The 17,488-nt window shown below is 44.0% G+C and overlaps 1 protein-coding gene across 2 annotated transcripts in view; it reads right to left on the bottom strand.

The window, feature by feature from the left end:
- Positions 1 to 1,425: 1,425 nt before the first annotated feature.
- Positions 1,426 to 17,488, bottom strand: part of SPSB1 (splA/ryanodine receptor domain and SOCS box containing 1) — a 39,084-nt gene continuing 23,021 nt past the window's right edge. For both annotated transcript variants that reach the window (XM_064470040.1, XM_064470039.1), the window contains exons 2-3: positions 7,150 to 7,975; positions 1,426 to 3,557 (exon numbers count right to left, since the gene is read on the bottom strand). In XM_064470040.1, the coding sequence (XP_064326110.1) occupies positions 3,430 to 3,557; positions 7,150 to 7,843 (822 nt within the window). In that variant the 5' untranslated portion in view covers positions 7,844 to 7,975 and the 3' untranslated portion in view covers positions 1,426 to 3,429. The remainder of the gene's footprint in view (positions 3,558 to 7,149; positions 7,976 to 17,488) is intronic.

Raw genomic sequence — 17,488 nt, 5'->3', positions numbered from 1 at the left:
TGGCCTTGTTCACAGACAGGCAAGAAGTGTTTCACTGAAATCCTCCACTACCTGCAGCAAAATAGATTATTGAATATGCTGGATATTTAGGCTTATGATCTATAGACAGTTCTCTTCTACATGTGGGGAAAAAACAAGATTAAGACATGCAAAATTAAAAAATATTCTTGTCCTGACTGGAGACAGGCAAAGAACACTTTTTTTCCTTTCTAAGCTTTCCTCACCCAGTACCCTTATAAGGCAGTTTGTAAGCATACCACTGAGCTTCAGCTGAGCCTCACATGCTGTAGTGTTTGTGTGAACTGATTAAATAATTCAGTTTCCATGCTCAAATTGGTAGCTGCAGGGAAGACAGAAAAGTATCTGGACAGGAGGGGGAATTAAAGCCTTCATCATAAATGACAAACATACCAAGTCATCTCACTTCTACTCAGTTCGGAGAGGCTTAACCTAACTGCCAATACAATTAGAGAGTATCTCAGTATTGCAGAGGTTAGAAGTGGAGAAGACTGAAGGCACTACTGCAAGCAATAGTTTGTACTCCACAAACTATATAATCCATATTTCCTCACAGCCCAGGAACGAAGCCTCTTGTGCAAATACATCTCAAAATACACAAAACCACAGCAACTTATAGCAGTGGGTAGGGAGTGACTGAAAACTAAGTTACTTGAGCTAAATCAAGTTCATGACCTGAAGAAGTTACCCAGAACATACTGAAATCAATTGGCCCTTTTTCAAGCACATGATACAGGAATGACTCTCCCAACACCCAGCTTAACCTGCCATAGCACCTTCTGTAATTAACTGAGCTGTTCTGCTGGTTAGGGATCCCTTTAACCCTCTCACCATTTTGTTTTGCATTCTTCTATCAACCATCTCCCTTCCTAAGAAAAAGGGCAGTCAGTTATCAACTTAAAATAGTAGGTTAGTGACTTGTTTTCATATGAGCTTCTCTTCTGAAAGAAAGTTGTTGGCTGTAATCTAGGAATGAAATTTTCAAGCCTACACAACGCATCAAGTTTGGCAAGATAACTAGAGCCCTGATCTAGTCAACCTACTAGAATCTATTTGAAGAAAGCAGAGTATGGTGTAATAAGTCAGTTGTAAACCAAGTTAAATTAGGAAAGCAAGGCTGCTGTCTCACTGATTTTATTCCATTCCATCTGGAGTAGCCATGCAGCTCCACAAAATCTCAGGTTACCACAGCCTGCCACCCTGTGCCAAGAGCTGCAGCTTACCCTCCACCTGTACACACCTTTTAGATGCCAGCTTTAAATTGTTATTCTTCCAAGCAGAGACAGGGCCACAACATCCCTTGCTTTACCTGTTTGGGCTGGCTTCTCAGGAATAAATTCACCATTCATGTAGAAACTAGATATAAAGAACTCTGATCACTTCATGCAAATAAAAACCAGCATCTAGTAATGTTTAAGTTTTATTAGGTTACTGAGTATTATCTACAGTCATAAAATAAAGTCAGAATTTAAAACTGTACAAAGCAACATACTGGTGAAGTGAGAGAAGATGGAAGCAAAGGAACACAAAGAACATTTGAAGTAGGGAGAACACAGCTGCTTCCCTGGAGTTCTGGAAGACACTGGTTCAAGGTGAAGGCAACCAAGTAGGGCTCCATGCACAATGAGTTTTCTTGTGTCCCACCCTGTAACAGAAACTAGTACAAACCCCTACATTAAAAAAATCATATAATATTAGATAAAAAAGGGGCACATCACACCCCACCCAGTCTTGGCACCAATTCTGTGCTTTAAAAAATATACTATGCAAGTAGTTTATTTTTAAAAAGGTACCCTACAGCAGCTGTTTAAAACATGTTCTTATACATACACCACAAATATATATTAACATTTTCAACAACTAAACCCATTTGTACCTACATTGAACTGAAGGGATAACTCAAAAGCAAAAAAAAAACCAACCACACAAACATTTTTTTCAAGACAAAGAAATGTGCAAAATAACCCCAGAAAGGCAGCATAGTAACCTGTGGATAGGTCAAGAGAGCAGCTCCTGCTAGTAAAGGAGTGTCATCCTCTTTACTTGGCTACTGAGGTGATAATCTATTTGGGATGTGCTGATTTTGCCTGAATTGTCCTGTTTATTGCAGTTCTCTCCTGCCCCCCACCCCCAGCTCTGGAGAGGTTCAGCTTCTTCTTGCTGTACCTGAAGATCATCCCACTGGCCTCTGTTAAAGTCTCACAAATGACATTCTACAGCAATCACCTTCTGGATTTCTCATCTGCTGATGGTACTTCTGCAGCCACCCAGCTAGCACCTTCTCTGGGATAACTTCCCACCCCCAATCGAGAAAGAAAGAATTATTCCTGCTGCATAGTTAAGTAGAGATTATGCTGACGGTCTATGACAGAACAAAGGCTGGTTTGGATGACTAAGCAGTTTATCTAAGATAATTCCCTGGCAAAGCCATTAGAGAAACACATTACCAAGTTTCTCTAAAGCTTTAACATGGAACAGGCTACACAGAAAGCAGACCTAAGATGGCAGGACCTATAGCTGTGTAGCAAATCTCAGCTCACACAGCCTGTCTCACCCTATTGCAGGAGATGTTAGTCCCTTCCCTCGCCTCATATCAGTGAGGAACCCAACCTGAGACTAAAACCTGCCAGTTTAAGTCATGAAGAGGGCAGGTGAAGGCATGGTATGACTGCCCAATCAACCAAGTCAAACCCACTAAGATGATGCAGAACAGAGGATAGAGCTGGAGAACTGAGAAAGCAATGGTGATAAACATGAAAGCAGGATTCACTGCCTATGAAATAACATTAGAACACTGTGAGAAATCCTGGCAGAGACACAGACATCAGCAACATAACCACCTTCTCCACATTAAGTGTCCTGGTGGAAGGGTTCTTGGTTTTGGTTTTTCAGGGTTTGGGGGTGGTGGAGTTTTTTTTTTGGTTTTTTTAAAAAACTCAACAATTAATTATTCTTGGTATTCCAGACTCTTCCCAACTCTGCTGGCCGCCTCGTGCCTTTCCATTCTTAGGACCTGGCCTTAAAATATCTACTCCTCATGCCTTCCCTTCCCCCACATTATGTTCTTCCCTTTAGCTGGTACAGAAAAATCATTCACTCCTAGGCTCTGCAACCCAACAGAAGCAGTACAGCCTTTTCTCAGGAAAAGCAAGGAAGCACAGAGCTTCTGTAAATGTTCCTTTTGTAAGTGTGCTGGGGAAGTGACTTCCAAAGAACAAAACACTCAGTTGTGAAACAAGGATTACTTGAGAGCTTGCCAATAAGGGCACGTGGAGACTTAAGCAGTGGCAGGAATACTTTGGCCAAGGAGTTCCAACAGTAGCGATGACATGAGGGTGGAAGACCCATTGCCCAGTGGGTTGACTCCAATATTTTGCCTTGGTTCCAACTCTCTATCCTTGAACACGAAGGTCATTGGTAGAGCAGGTAACTCTTGAGGGAGGCTGGCAGTGGCAGTGTAGAGATTTCATTCAGTCTTTCTTTGCCCAAAGCAAGCCTCACAGCTCGCCGACATAAGTCCATCAAAGGCAGTGGTTCAGCTGGGAAAAAAAAGAGACCCAAAATATTAACAACCCAACCCACAAGTTACACATTTATTTTGCTAGTTCTAAAAATTCCCCAGGAAAGATTGAGCAAGAAAAGTGAATGCCTGGCATGTTTGCAGGACCCTAGCCATTCAGCATTCACTTATCAGCAGCTTCAGCTCCTCAAATACACAGGCACAGCATGATGTTTCCGTAGATGTTATTTAAGGCATATATGTGCGTGAGCAAAATACTAGAATCCCCTAATGGAAGTTCCCCTTCTGCAATAGCATTCAGTCAAGTCAGAACACATCTGTCTAGCTTGTGCCTCTTACTGCAGTAGCCAAAAACCTTTGAGATTCACTGAAGTAGACAACTGCAGCAAACAGTTTGATAGCCTCATGTGATATGGGTATCCAGAAAGTACCATGATTTGTTTCTTATATAATAGGATAACAGCTGTCAACCCCTTCATTTTTACTATGTACTTCCCACGAAAAACAAAGCCATCCATCAAAGCTTCATGTCACCACTTGTATTGTGACATTTTCCATTAGAGGATTCCCTCCTGTATCATAAAACTGGGAAAGATGCAAGCCTTTTGCTATTATTTTTGCATCCTTTACTTCTAAACACTGAACAAGATAATACGAGCTGGAGTTAACATGTCACAGCTGCACAGGAGGAATATACAGATTAGTTTCTCAGAGCTTCCATTTTTAAGTCTGTCAAAGCTCACCTTTACACAGTTTGCTGCTCAAGCCTAAGGGGTTTCTCCTCCCCCAAGGGAGGGCTAACACAAAGACATCCCAAATTAAGCAGTTAACTGGATATCCTTCTAATAGCCTGAAGGCTCAGCAGGCACCATTAGAAAGCTTCTTTTACAGACATCTTGGGATGAACAGACACCTAAAAACATCCACAGGAATGGAAAAATTTGGCTGAGAAGCTGCAGTTTTCAGGAACCTTGATTGATGCCAAAGCTCTAGCTTCTACTACTACAAGCCAAATTAATCTGACTGTTCATACAGCTGTTTTAAAAAGCTGAGACACAGGGAAGGCTTCATTTTTCTGAGCATGGTTACATTACTGCATTTTACCAGAAATAATTCCATCGAGAAGGTAGATACAAGTCCCTTCCAGGTTCAAAGGAAACAGCTAACATTAAAAGCTCAAATCCATGAATGTTGTTAGTAGCCTCTGCTCAGGCCACTCCTGATTCTACTTTGGAAAAAGTAAACAGTTATACTGCTCCGTGTAGAAAACACTTCCAATGAAAAGTGGAGAAAGCTAATTTTTGTCTGGTTTTTGGCAAAACGTCTGTGCGAAGGAGAGCCTGTTAGCTGAGGGGAGACTTGGTAACCAAGTCAGGAAATGCACGCTTGAATTGGTCTGTCTCCTGAAGTTAGCAGCCAGAGCTAAACTAATGCCCTATTCCCCCCCCACTCCTTCCCTGCTATGGAACACAAGTTATTACCTGCTCCAGGGGAAGCTGCAATGGAATGTTTTTCACTAGCAGTTCTCCAAAGTTCTCCCAGCGCTTTAAGCATTAATTATTCCTGAGGAATCACGCCTCTATATGCATACCTCTTTTATACTGACAACTGGCTGGAGAGCCAACAGCTGTCAGGGCAGTGCTGTTGCTTCCCAAGCCCCACTGTTTGTCATACATGTTCCATGCCACAAGTGGAAACATGGCTGCACTCAGCCCAGGGTACTGCTCGTGTTGCCTGCTCATGCTTACTTCAGGATCCGTGCTGCCTCTTCTGCAGGGACAGGTCTCTACAGCTGGACTGCACGTCTCAGCTCTGGCTCCGATACTGCCAGAGAAGCCTATTACTGGCAGCAATCCTTTAGCACTTCCCAATGTGGCTGATTCTTAAGCAACTGGGGTACAAATATGCTGTATTCAAAGTCTGTCCCAACTCCTTCTGTTCCACATGGAGATAGCTGGGACAGAGGCACTGTCTAGCCAGCATCCTAGAGGACAAGGGGCCCTGACCCTCAAAGCCTATAGACATTAACATAACAAATACACTCCAGTTTAATGACCTTAAAAGGAGAGGATCTTCTTCCCACAGAGATTAAGAACAAGAACTTTGTCCCCTTCTAGTTTGCAGTGATAATCCAGTCTGACAGGAGATCTTGAGACCAAAAGAGAAAGCACACACATATCTGACCTCCTTCCATTCACAAGCACTACAATCACTGGACAGTGTTGCTATTGAATGCTCAGAAGTGGTTAGAGCCAGACACCTTCTTTTTATCTGTGCCAAAATAGCGTCCTGTCATTCCTGGCCTTATGCCCACAATTCACTCCTATGCTGAGAGCACATCACAACCAAATCCAATACTGGAGGTGGCCATTTCCTTGCTCAGTGCAGTTCTGTGCCAACAACTCCAGACTCGCTGCCTTTGAACAGAGCTGCAGATTTTGGCTTTGACCCTCCAGAAAAACCTGGTTACTGGAGCTGCTGCCATTCTCTAAGCTGTTGTGGCAGAATGAGCTAGATTTCTTTTGGTGACAAAGTGCTCTGCCAAGAGCTCTCTTTGGTCTTGCTGAGTTGAAGTGTATTTCTCAAAGCACTTGTGGGTTTTGCTCTCTCTTTGCAAGGCTTTCCTGGTTATTCTGACAGCTCAGTTTTTCTGGTGCCCAGTGTTAGCTTTGTGTACCTCATGTCACTGGTGCCAGGGGTTTGCCATTGCTGGCCCAGCATTACATGTTTTAAGCACAAATTAGAGAGCCCAGTATGCTACAGCCTTTGGACAGGCACTGTTCTGGAATGCAGGGGAAATACTACTTTTCATATCAATAACACCAAATTTATTTCACTAACAACATAAATCCAGATTTTAATCCACTTCCTTCACCTCTCCTCCACCCTACCCAGAGGACTGAGTCACAGTCTGGCCCAGTAGTAACTTTTGGCTATGAGAGATAACAGACTTTAACATATTTGGACAGCCAAATTTATTACTAAGCTTAGCTAGAGGTTGATGCCCCTATTAGTGAAAGGCCTGGCATGCAAGTTGGGCTGGCTACACTATCCAGCTCCGCACTAGGAATGAGCACACCCTGCCCTGAAAGAAGCAGAAGTGAGCTACTTTTTTTTTTGAAAGATGAGGCATTCCCATTTTCTCAGATAGGGACAGGTTGTCCTACTCTTGCCTGCCAGGGATTATAAAAGTCCCTTCATTAGGCATTCAAGGAAGGGAATTGTTCCTCAGGGACTGTTTCCTGTAAAGGGACACCAGGATTACATTGCCAACACTGCAACTGTCAGGACATTCCTGCTGGTACTTGAGTAGCAACACAGAAAGGTTTGTCATCTCTAGATAGACAACTGGCTTAACTTTCTCCCACTACACACTCCCCAAACCCTGCTTGCTCCCTGCAGTGCCTTGGTAACAGTACATGTGTACAGCCAGACAAGCTTTTTCAATCATCCATTAAGGATTCAGAGCTGTATCCAGCAATCCTGCTGCTGACATGAAATCTTCACCCCTCTATCAAAACGAAAACCCTCCCCAAAATGGTCTAGTAAGTCTGCACTTAGATAGCACACAGACCTGTGCTGCTAGAACAAATACAGGGAGTCATACTCACGGTCAAGTCCATTCAAGTAGCGCATCCGTATTTCACAGTGTCCCCACACTGCGCTTACCACTGGATATAGCTTTTTCCCTTTGAGTCCCCGAAATGCAACACCCATGTATTGCCCATCTACAATGAAGCTCAGTGTCCCATCATCCATGTCCAGAACCACCAGGAAGGAGTCCGGTACAATGAAAGTTTCATCTGGTTCTAAAAAGGCAGGATAGGTTTTACTTGGCTGGTTCTTGCCATCGTGGTACAGTCTGTTGCGCCCAAGGTCCCACCCCCAAGACTCATGGTTATTTCCTACAAGTGTCGTGTACCCTACTGAATGCAGAGGGGCATCTGCTGTTGCCACCCCTACCACGGCATGTGTGCCTCGCTGCCTCATTGCCCATGTGATCTGCCATACGTGCAGTCCTCGTGTATATCCCACTTTGCCTCTGATGGCATCTGTACTCTGAGCCACCGGATGCCGGTGAAATATGAGTTTGTCGTCCTCTTTCACAAATACATTCAGTGAGCGATCATCATTGTTCCATGAATGCAGTAACTGGACTTCATATGACACCGGAGGCATGTCCAGCAGCAAGTCCAGACGTGTGGGTTTGCTGTAGTCGAGTCCTTGGAGTTCCTGTTTCAATGGCCTGTATACAGGGTCCCTCATATCCACAGTCTTTATCCCACCTGTGACCTTCTGACCCATTGTGTGTTCTGATTTTGCCTATTTATAGGCTCCCAAGGCAAGCTCATCGATTTACCCGGCCGCTCCTGCTGTCATTCAGCCCTACAGGAAAGGTTGCTGGGAGACCTTGTCAAGATGTGCAGTCAGTATTGCCTAATGGACGGAAAGAAAAACAAAAGAGACAAGTTAAACATTAGCACATACAGCCTTGTATGCAACATTTACAGAGCACAGTTTTAATCTGTTTATCCTGACAACTTGTCCTTCCTTTCCACAAGCAAGGAAAGGTAATGCATGCTACTTATGCAGTATACCCTGCATAGTGGAGATAGTTTTTAATGCCCCCATCTGATCTATAAGCTTAGTACCGATCCTTCAGAAAGGCACTTGAATTTCTGCTTCTTTTGCTAAGGAATGTGTAGGTTCAGCCACCAGAGCTCATTATCTTTACAGTGAAAGCACTGCTCCTTATTACTACATCTAGTGACTTTAAGGGATCACATCTCTATTTCGCCTGCTTCCAGCAAACCTTGCTTTTACATCATGATCACCTAGATGTTGTCCAGGCTGGAAAAGTCAAGAGAAGCGCTTATTCAATGCGGAAGACTCAGAACCCAGTACACAGTAATGCTCAAGACTTAAATTTTTCCTGATTGTCTTTGTTTGGTAGGAGGACTGAAAACGCTATCTTGTATAAGCATAATTTTGCCTGGTCTCCCAGCCCTAGTTCACACCACAAGGTCAGACTGAGCAAGACATCCCAGTGAAGGCCCAGGCTACCCACTGGTATTCACTGCTCCAGCTCCTTATAACCACCACGGAGAATTTCTTCTCCTGCCAAAGCCACTCAGAGAGTCCAAACAGCTTCAGTCAATCATTCAAAAATAGACCTGAGTTTACAATTGCATTGTCTTCAGTCTATGCAGTAACATCTACAGCTGACTAGTAGCAAGGGATTAGTTTATATGGATAACTGCTCTGCAAAGCTTTAGTTTTCCTGCTAGGGACAGCTCAAGAGTTGCATGACTGAATAAGCTTCCCCTCCGCAGCTCTAGAGTTATTCGAACTACCCTTCACCACACAAAACATGCATAAGTACAGCTTCCACTATAAAGAAAGGAGAAGGCTGCATTTCAGGAGGGATGTATTTGTGTTCTAGCTCAAGAAGAGGATCACAGACTGGCAAGCAGAAGAGGCACTACAAACTGGCCTAGTACCAGCAATGTTTTTCCAGGGTCCAAAACAGCTTATTCATGTAACACACTAGATTAGCACTTCGAGTTCTCCTAGCTGGTACTCCAGTGCTTCCTTTGCAGTGCTCCCAGATCTGACAGACATTAATTGAAGACAGCTGAACTCCAGCCTCCCTTTCTTGGCTGGCAGTTGTAAATGAAAGTTCTTGGGGAACCTCTAGGATGTAAGCATCCCCTAGAGTAAAGGCTACATACTGCAAAGACACACAAAAACATTCCCTGTTGTTATCCATCCATAAACCATTTCCTTCCCTTAGCACAAAGAATTCCGAAACAGAAAAAAGCAATCACAAACCATCTCCCCATAACAGCGATCAAGCAAGGTAGAAGACAGGCAATAAAAATGAAAGCTTCTCCATCTGGAAAGTTAGAAACCTTCCACAGATGAGCTGGCAAAGCAGCCAGCAGCCATTGATACAGGGTTGAGACGACAGTTCTCTTCAACCCCACTAAAGCTTTGTTAAGTACCTTGGAGGCCTGACTGCAATCCAGAACAGCAGACAAAACCTGCTGGGTCCAGCCCCAGGAGACACCAATTCCAGCAGGTATTGGTACTATTGGCCCCACTAAATTACTGTAGTCAAGAGAGTAGATAAACCTGCTGTATGGTTTGTCTCAGATGAGCAGCTTCAGTTGGGGCAGCTTCTCTTCTCCAGGAGGAAAAAATCCCCAGCTTCAGATGCAGAGTCCGGGGGGGGAGCAAGAGTCTTCTCGCAGTTTAGCAGTTTTCCTTCCAAATTTCAGAGAAGCCTCTAAAACGTTTAAGCCAGCTTGGCTAAAGATACTAGCTCACTTTGTGTACCTCTCCTCCAGCACTGCATCCACCAAAGTGTCTCTGCTCTCACTCGGCAACACAAACAACCCTCTAAGACAGCTGCCAAACTGGGGGCAGCTATTAGGAGATTTAGAGATGGGAGGGGCACAAACTAGCTTTCTAAGAAAAAAAAGTGTTATTTTAACATTTCCTGAAGTGAGGCAATCATGCAGGGCTCCTGCCAGCTACAGTCACAACACTTACTCACAACCAGGGACCTCATCTGGCATAAAGAATAGAGCATGAATCAGAGCTGGTTTAAAAATAAGGTTACTGGACATAAGCAGCAAGACTTCATCTAGAAGGTGACATGGAAGGCTCATGTATGCTCTGGGCTAGAGGTCAATTCACTGGCTTCCCTACAGGTTTTTACCACTAGTCCAGGGTATGCCACCGGAATAAAGACCTCAAATCTTGTAGTTCTTAAGTAAGACGACATAAGACTACTTTTCCTTTTTTTTTTCCAAGTACAGAGAGGAAAATGCCTGAGGTTCTTTAAAAGTCACACCCCAATGCACATTAAGCAGCAGTATAGCTATTTCGAACTATTCAGGGACCTCAGATGCATAGCACTGACAGAAGATAGTTGTTAAACAACTGCCATTTAAATCAAGACCAAAATCATTATCAGCTGGTAAGGTAACTGAGACACCATGCAAGTTAAATAAGTACCATCCACAACATCAAAACAAATCCTGAATGTTGTAAGTCACCTGGTCAACAGCTGAAAATAGAAAGTAACAGCAAAACCAACTGAGAGATAGCAGTCACCAGATGCCAGTGCACCACCCTCCCTCAACACATTTAGCTGTACTGCCCTGCAGCTCAGGTGCTTGAGCCCAAGTGTTTCCATGACACAGGCACCGGCAGCCCCCAGGGGCACAGGCTCCCTTGCTCTGTAAGCCTAAGGAAGAACAATATCTCAAACCAAGGGATCCCAAGAACAAGCTGATACAGACATGAGCTGAGCTGCTGGTGTACAAGTTCAAGTACGCTGTTCTGCCTTCCAGAGACTTTGTCACAACATCACAATGAATCCTACAAACCCACCTAGTAAGCTGCTTGATCTTTTCAACTCAGCACGTTTATTCCATGCAGTTACTCAAGGTTTTCACAGAAGTTCCTCCCAATCATCCCACTGCCCATCTTTAAGACCTCCTGCCTGTGTGTACTCCAGTTCTCAGTTTTATACCTCAAAGCTGACACCAACTCTGTTGGGATCTGTGAAGTCAGTCTAGCAAGTGTCTTCCGTTCCCTGGGAAAGGTACATTAATGCTGACCAGAAGCAGTAATTTTTTAAAAGTTTCAGTGTAAGTCATTTGCTCAGGCTGGGATAAAGACCATCAGGCTGCTGAGACAGAACTGAGTCACGCAGTGCTCCACAGAAAGTACCAGATGAACTACCTGGCATTCCCAAGGCCTATGGCATATGGACAAAGGCTGTCAACAAGACACTGGCTAAAGTACACTTGGAAGTCTACAGGAAAATTCAGCTGTTGGAACTTTGATTAGGAGAAAGGAAGAAAACATTGGCAGAAGGGAGGCAGAGATTTCCTGAGAACTGTACAGTACATGTGAGAACACTGCATAGGAAGCAAGAACCAAAACAAAGCAGACTGCCAGACTGCAGGACTATTGGTGCAGACTGCTTTGAAGCACAAAATGCTCAAGAGAAGATAACACTATTTCATGCTCTTCATTAGCAAAACAATGCCTCATTCATTATGACTTTTTGCCTTTTGCCAACATAAGCTTCATCATATTTCTCTCAAGGCTGATGCACCAGAAAGGGAGTCACTGCAGTGAAAGACAACAGGGACTTCTGAAGCACATGGGATGGGATACCGTCTCACTGCCTGCTCCAAAGAGAAAGCAGCCTTTCCTGAACACAAGCACCACTCATCACTTGCATTAGTTGACTCTTGCCAGGCAGAGTACTAACACTAGAGGAAGGACAGTGGCCAGAATAACGAGAAAGGAGGAAAGACAGTAAAAAGATTGGAACAAAGGGGTCAGAGTGAGCACAGGTCAGATACTGAGCACCATATGACAACATTTAAGTGCAACATGGCTCCTTCTTAGGGCAAGACAACAATTCCTGCTCAGGGCTGGCTCCACCGTTCCTGGCAGTGGCCTAGTCTAGAACTGCAGAGCGGCACCTTGCCTTGCCCTGCAGTCAAGAAGCACAATTATGCCCTCATTTTTTAAAAGGAAAAGCCTCTTCGTGCACAAGACAGTACAGGTCCTTTTCCTCAGCAGGACAGATACAGAAAAGCTTACACTCTTAAATTAATGGATTCATGCCCTGGGCAGCTTGATGAGACACAGCCAGCCACAAATGAAGAGATATGCGATGAATTAGCTACTTCAAAACCTTTGAACTGTTACAGGTTTAAGTACAATGTAAGCACTGAAAGTGCTTTTATCTATCATATCAACAGCTCAGGCTTGCCGCAGTTCTGCTCTGCTTTATAAACAGAAGCTCATCCTCACGATGCTCTGTTCTGCTCCCATGCTATTTTCAGTTTTATTGTTAACCTTCTAGGCTTAAAAGCTTTGGAACAAAATTATAAGTGTCTCAGAGAAAAGTGTTCACTGCTATTTTCAGTGAGAAGTAGATCTCCCCTCAGTTTGGCTCTTCAGAACAAGTAGGCAATTTGCTATACTAGAAAGATGTGCCAGGTTTCAAAACAACTGCTTGCTGCAAACAGATAGAGGTGGAAGACGAAGATATTTCAATGGAAGGTGTCAGTCCCTGTTGCAGAATGGGGAGAACACAGCTCTGCAAAAAAAGGGATGTACACGGCACAGTAGAGATGGTGTCTGGTGTCCAACTTGTTCTGTTTAGGCATTGACATGAACCAGGCAAAGTAACTGCCTACCACAGACCTCTCCAGCAGAGGGTCATCTTTGAGTTCACCAAAATGCCATGTACAACAGGGCAGAGCCATACTCTGTGCCCATGGCCACATTTATCCCCTTCAGCTGGCAGTAAACCTTATAAAATGCAGCCAAGAACCCAGCTAAGTGTATGTTATGCAGGTAGCAGTCTCCACTATACACAGCAGACTATTTTGTCCCCGAAACGACTCGAACAACTAGGTCTTGATTTCAGTTACTGCCACAGTGTCCCCCAAAACCAAGAGGAACACCTTGCAAACATGAGGCTAAACAGTGCCCCTTAAACAATTCACACAGCTAGATTAAGTCACATCCAAAACAAGGCTCCTTATTGTTCCCAGACAATTCACCTAATTCACCTAAGCTGGCATTAAAACCCATTCACCTAATCTGAACACACACTAGAAATGCAACCCAGGTTGTCAATACAGTGAACTTAAAGAATACTCACCCAAGATGCCCTCATTGTTTTATCTGAAGCCAAAAAGCTGCTCCCATGCAAGTTTTATCACACAATGAGAGGTTATTTCAGGTAGCTACATCTGAAAGTAACACAGGAATTTTGACAGGCTGCTGTGCAGATTTTCAGCTCCATTTGAGAGCAACTTGCACAGCAGCAAGAGCCCTCAAAGTCCCAGAACAACATCTGCACATAAGGCAAGGTATTAGTACTAGTAGTTCAGGAGTGTCTTCAACTGCTGGTTCCATTAACCAACCCAACTCCTAAGCTGCCAAAGTGCTGCCAGAGACTTAATATAGCATCAATAGTTCACCATTAAAATCCAGAATGTAAAGAGTTCTAGAAACACCCTCTCCAAAACAAGGGGAAGCAGAAATAACCACCAACTTGCTGGAAGATGCCTGCAGTTGTTTAAGCACCTGTGAGGCACTCGGCCACTGAAAACATCTGTTTTCTTCAGGTTGAATACTGGCAAACCATCCTCCTTCAGTTGCAAACTATCAGAAAGAAGGACCAGAAACATTTCAGACAGTTACAAAAAGTTTAACTTCAGTTCAGAAAACCCATGGCTCCTCAGAGGTCCTCCCCTGCTCTGCAGCTCAACACCTATAGGACACCTGTCGGGAATATAATTTACAAGAATACATGAAGATGAGATTTCTTAACTCCTGACGCAGTTTTCTTTAAGTCTATTTCTTAAAGTCAGTGTACTGTGGTTCTATTTCCCCCCATAATGTTTATTGGGTGTCCTTTTTCAGATAAAAAGCCAGACCTTTAAACACCTGGGATACTCTGGGTGCTCAACAGACAATGAATCAGAGACCTACCCTAAAGATTTCTAGCCTAGAAAACACGTCAGGAGAAGGAAAGAAACTATATATTCTGCACATGGTCATTTACTTGCTTACAGCTTTGGAAAGCTGAACTAAAGGATTCCAGAGAGTAATAATAAATGAGACTAAAACACCCACTGTAGTTTTGCTCAGGTTTCCATGATTTTTCTACAGAAACAGTAAGGAAACATGGTCCATTTTCTTGGGCTGAATGTTCATCCCACAAACCGATAAACAAAGGAGCTACACTACTCCTAGTTTGCTAACCTGCTGGCAGCAGCTTTCCTGGGGTCACCTTTCACATCCTTCAGATATATGCACAACTAGTATGTCTGAAACTCCTCTAAGACCCTGTACAGTGCTAGTCCTTCTTTAATGTGATCTCCCGGAGAAGCTGCTTCAACACTAGAGGTTTTCCCCTTCCTCCCTTGGTGGTGCTAGGAAGAACAGATCCCTTGATCACATAGACCTTCTAGAAAACCAAGCTAAAAGCCATGATGGATCAGCAATGCTATAACACATCCTAACTGGGGCAGAGGGAGAACTCACATGCCTCAAATAGCGTTCAAACTTTAGCCCCAAAGAACTAGGACACTCAATTTTCCTTGGTGTTCATTCTTAGCATCCAAAATACACCACCTTACTTGCACTGTGTATTTCTGCCTACTGCCAAAACCGGCCACAGGAAGGCTGTGACAGCCTATCCAGCACTGATGCAATCGCTTTACCAGCTTTCTAGTTTTAGCATCCTTCCCACCCCACTAAATGTTAATCAAACCTTGGGGGAAAAAAGTAAGCTCACCTATGCTGTTGAAGTTTTCCGGTGCTGTGTTAGCAGAGACCAAGCAGCTACCAAACAGATGACAGGAACAACTGCACTAACAACATGGTTAGAACCAGTTTCAGAGTGTTGCAATTTTGCTTAGATCAGGGCTGGAGAGGCAACCGTCATTGCATAGCACTGGCTTTGGCAGCCCTGCCAGCCTCACTGCTATCTTGCTCTACGCAGAGAAGGTTGCCACAGGGGCAACTTCCTCAGCCCCACCTACTGAAGAGCAGAACCAGTTTGGCTCAGCAGGTTTAGCTGTTGGCAGCAATATGTAGCCTCCACAGAAAGTGAAACTGCAGTCACTGAGATCACAAGAGGTTGGGCAAGAAAGAATTAAGAAAGATGGCACATGTCCCAGCAAATAGCAAAAAGGAACATCTTCCAGCAGAGTAAGAGGCCCCTGACAAGTAACTGTACTCAAGATATGCCACGGATGGCGAGAACAGGACACTTACTATTTGGCAATGCTTGATTTACCTAGACTATGAATTTAACAAGCCACCTTGCTAAGCTAACTACTAGGCAGACACCAAGAGATCTGCTCTCCTGTATATGAGGCAGCTAGCATAAGCATGCCCACCTGAGACTAGAAACGGCTTCTGTCCAAGGAAGCCAAGAACAAGTCATTGTGCAACGCTGCTAGGACTTGCAACCACTAAGAATCAGCTTGTCTGTATCAACACAGCACTTCAACATTACTCTTCTTGGGATGATATAGACAGTTTCTGCAGAAGTTTCCTAGCTATTTTTGCAACGTTAAAAGGCAGCATGATGAAGGCAGCATGCCCTCTCACACCACGTACAGAGTGCCTGGTTCTCGAAAGCAAAGCACCAAAGTTACTCAGAGCAGCACATCTGAGTAAATTAAAACCTGAAGTAACAGCAATCAGCCATTCTCAACTAAGCCACTTACTAGAAACCAACTTAAAGTTTCCACTGTCCACCTACCCAGAGAGTTCCTGTCAGCTGCAGTGCTGCATAACCTAGCAGAAAATACTACTAAGCAACAGAAGAGAGGTTACTTTGCTGAGTATTTGTAATGATGGAAGCAACTCAGACAAAAGGAGTTCCACAAGTTCCTGCCAGAGATATTCTCCTATCAAAGGCTAGTTACCAATGACAATTTTGGTTGCAGAGAAACGAAGATATTTCTTTAACTGAAAAAAGGTGAACTCAGGCTGTTGTGGTTTTTTTCCCACAGAGAAAGTTTACTGGATGTTTCAGAAAGGTCATTAGACCCTTCACAGCTCTGCATAAGGTAGCTCCCAGGTACTTTATGAATGCCAACTGCATTTTAAAGACTAGGCCCAATGTTTCCTCAAGGCTCATTAAAATCACTTCTCAGAAGCAGATTTCAGTCATTTGCCTGCTCTGGCAATGCCATCTAAGGTGGACAGTCTAAAAAATGGTCAAATATTGCAAGTTAAGTTCCCTCAAACCCCATACTTAAAGTGACAGACTCTCTTCCCTAATAAGCCTTCAGAACCACAATGGAACAGTATTCTTTCACAGCCTCTCCCACTTAGGACTAACATATACTCCCAGGCACAGCACTGAGATCAGCGTGCCATACTGGCATCATGGCTCTGTCCACCAGCACAATCCATGACCTCTCATCCATCCTACGTGGCTGAGCAAACTTTGTAGTGTAGTTCAGAAAGGATTGTTTCCTAACAGATGTTGGGCTGGGGGCTTCCCTTCTTTAAAGGGCAAAGGGTAGTTAAGTATCTCATCAGAACCTCTGCTTCCTTGCCTCCCTTGAGAAGCAGAGAAAGCCAGCCTGAGTGCTAGTAATCTGCATCCATAAAGAAGCTGGGTCAGCTTTTTAGAAGACTCAGTCAGCTGCAAGCCATTCTCTTCCTGGCATCAAGCCAAGAACTGTTTGTCCATCTTTCTGCGGTCACCCTTAGACCAGTAGTCTAAAGCAATTTTTTTACGTTCTCCAAAACTACCTTGAGGATGCTTTGTCCTCAGAGTTTGGAGGTCAGCAATATTAGAAAGCTACGTGGGTTGAACAATTACTACTGCTGCCTTCAGACCTCCGCGTTACCAACAGCACCATTTCTCCTTGTCCCCTTGTCTGATGCACCCATTTCCTTTCCACCCTTACTCATTGTCTGTGGCCTTTACAGAGCAAAAACCATGTTCAGGTTGGGACAATGAGACTCTGGCTAGAAATAGTTCATTTATTGGTAGTGTAACATACAGATGTTAAAAGGAGTTAAGCAATTTGCTCTGGTTTCCCAGCGTGTAGTTGTACAACAGAAACTTAGCCCAAACACATATGCCTAACATTCCCCAACACTGCGAACAAGTTCCTGTACTGCAGAGTAAGCAGCGTTAGCATTATATGGCATAAGGAGGGTTGCTAAGTTGACCAGAGGGCCTGAGAGAAGCCATGGTAAAGTATGCACAGCGAGTAGGAGCTGACTGCACAGGCCAGAAAGCCAGCAACTAAAGCTCTTCCTCCATAAGGCAAGATGGAGCTCTGAGTTTACCATCCCACACTGAACTGACAGGTCTGCCTCTCAGCTACGCACTGAGAAATTTATCCAAAGTCCCTTCCTGTGTCCCAC

This window comes from Phalacrocorax carbo, chromosome 20, assembly GCF_963921805.1.
Source record: "Phalacrocorax carbo chromosome 20, bPhaCar2.1, whole genome shotgun sequence".
NCBI lineage: Eukaryota > Metazoa > Chordata > Aves > Suliformes > Phalacrocoracidae > Phalacrocorax > Phalacrocorax carbo.
The sequence above is the reverse complement of the archived record's forward strand: the minus strand, read 5'-3'. Positions and strand labels throughout refer to the sequence as shown.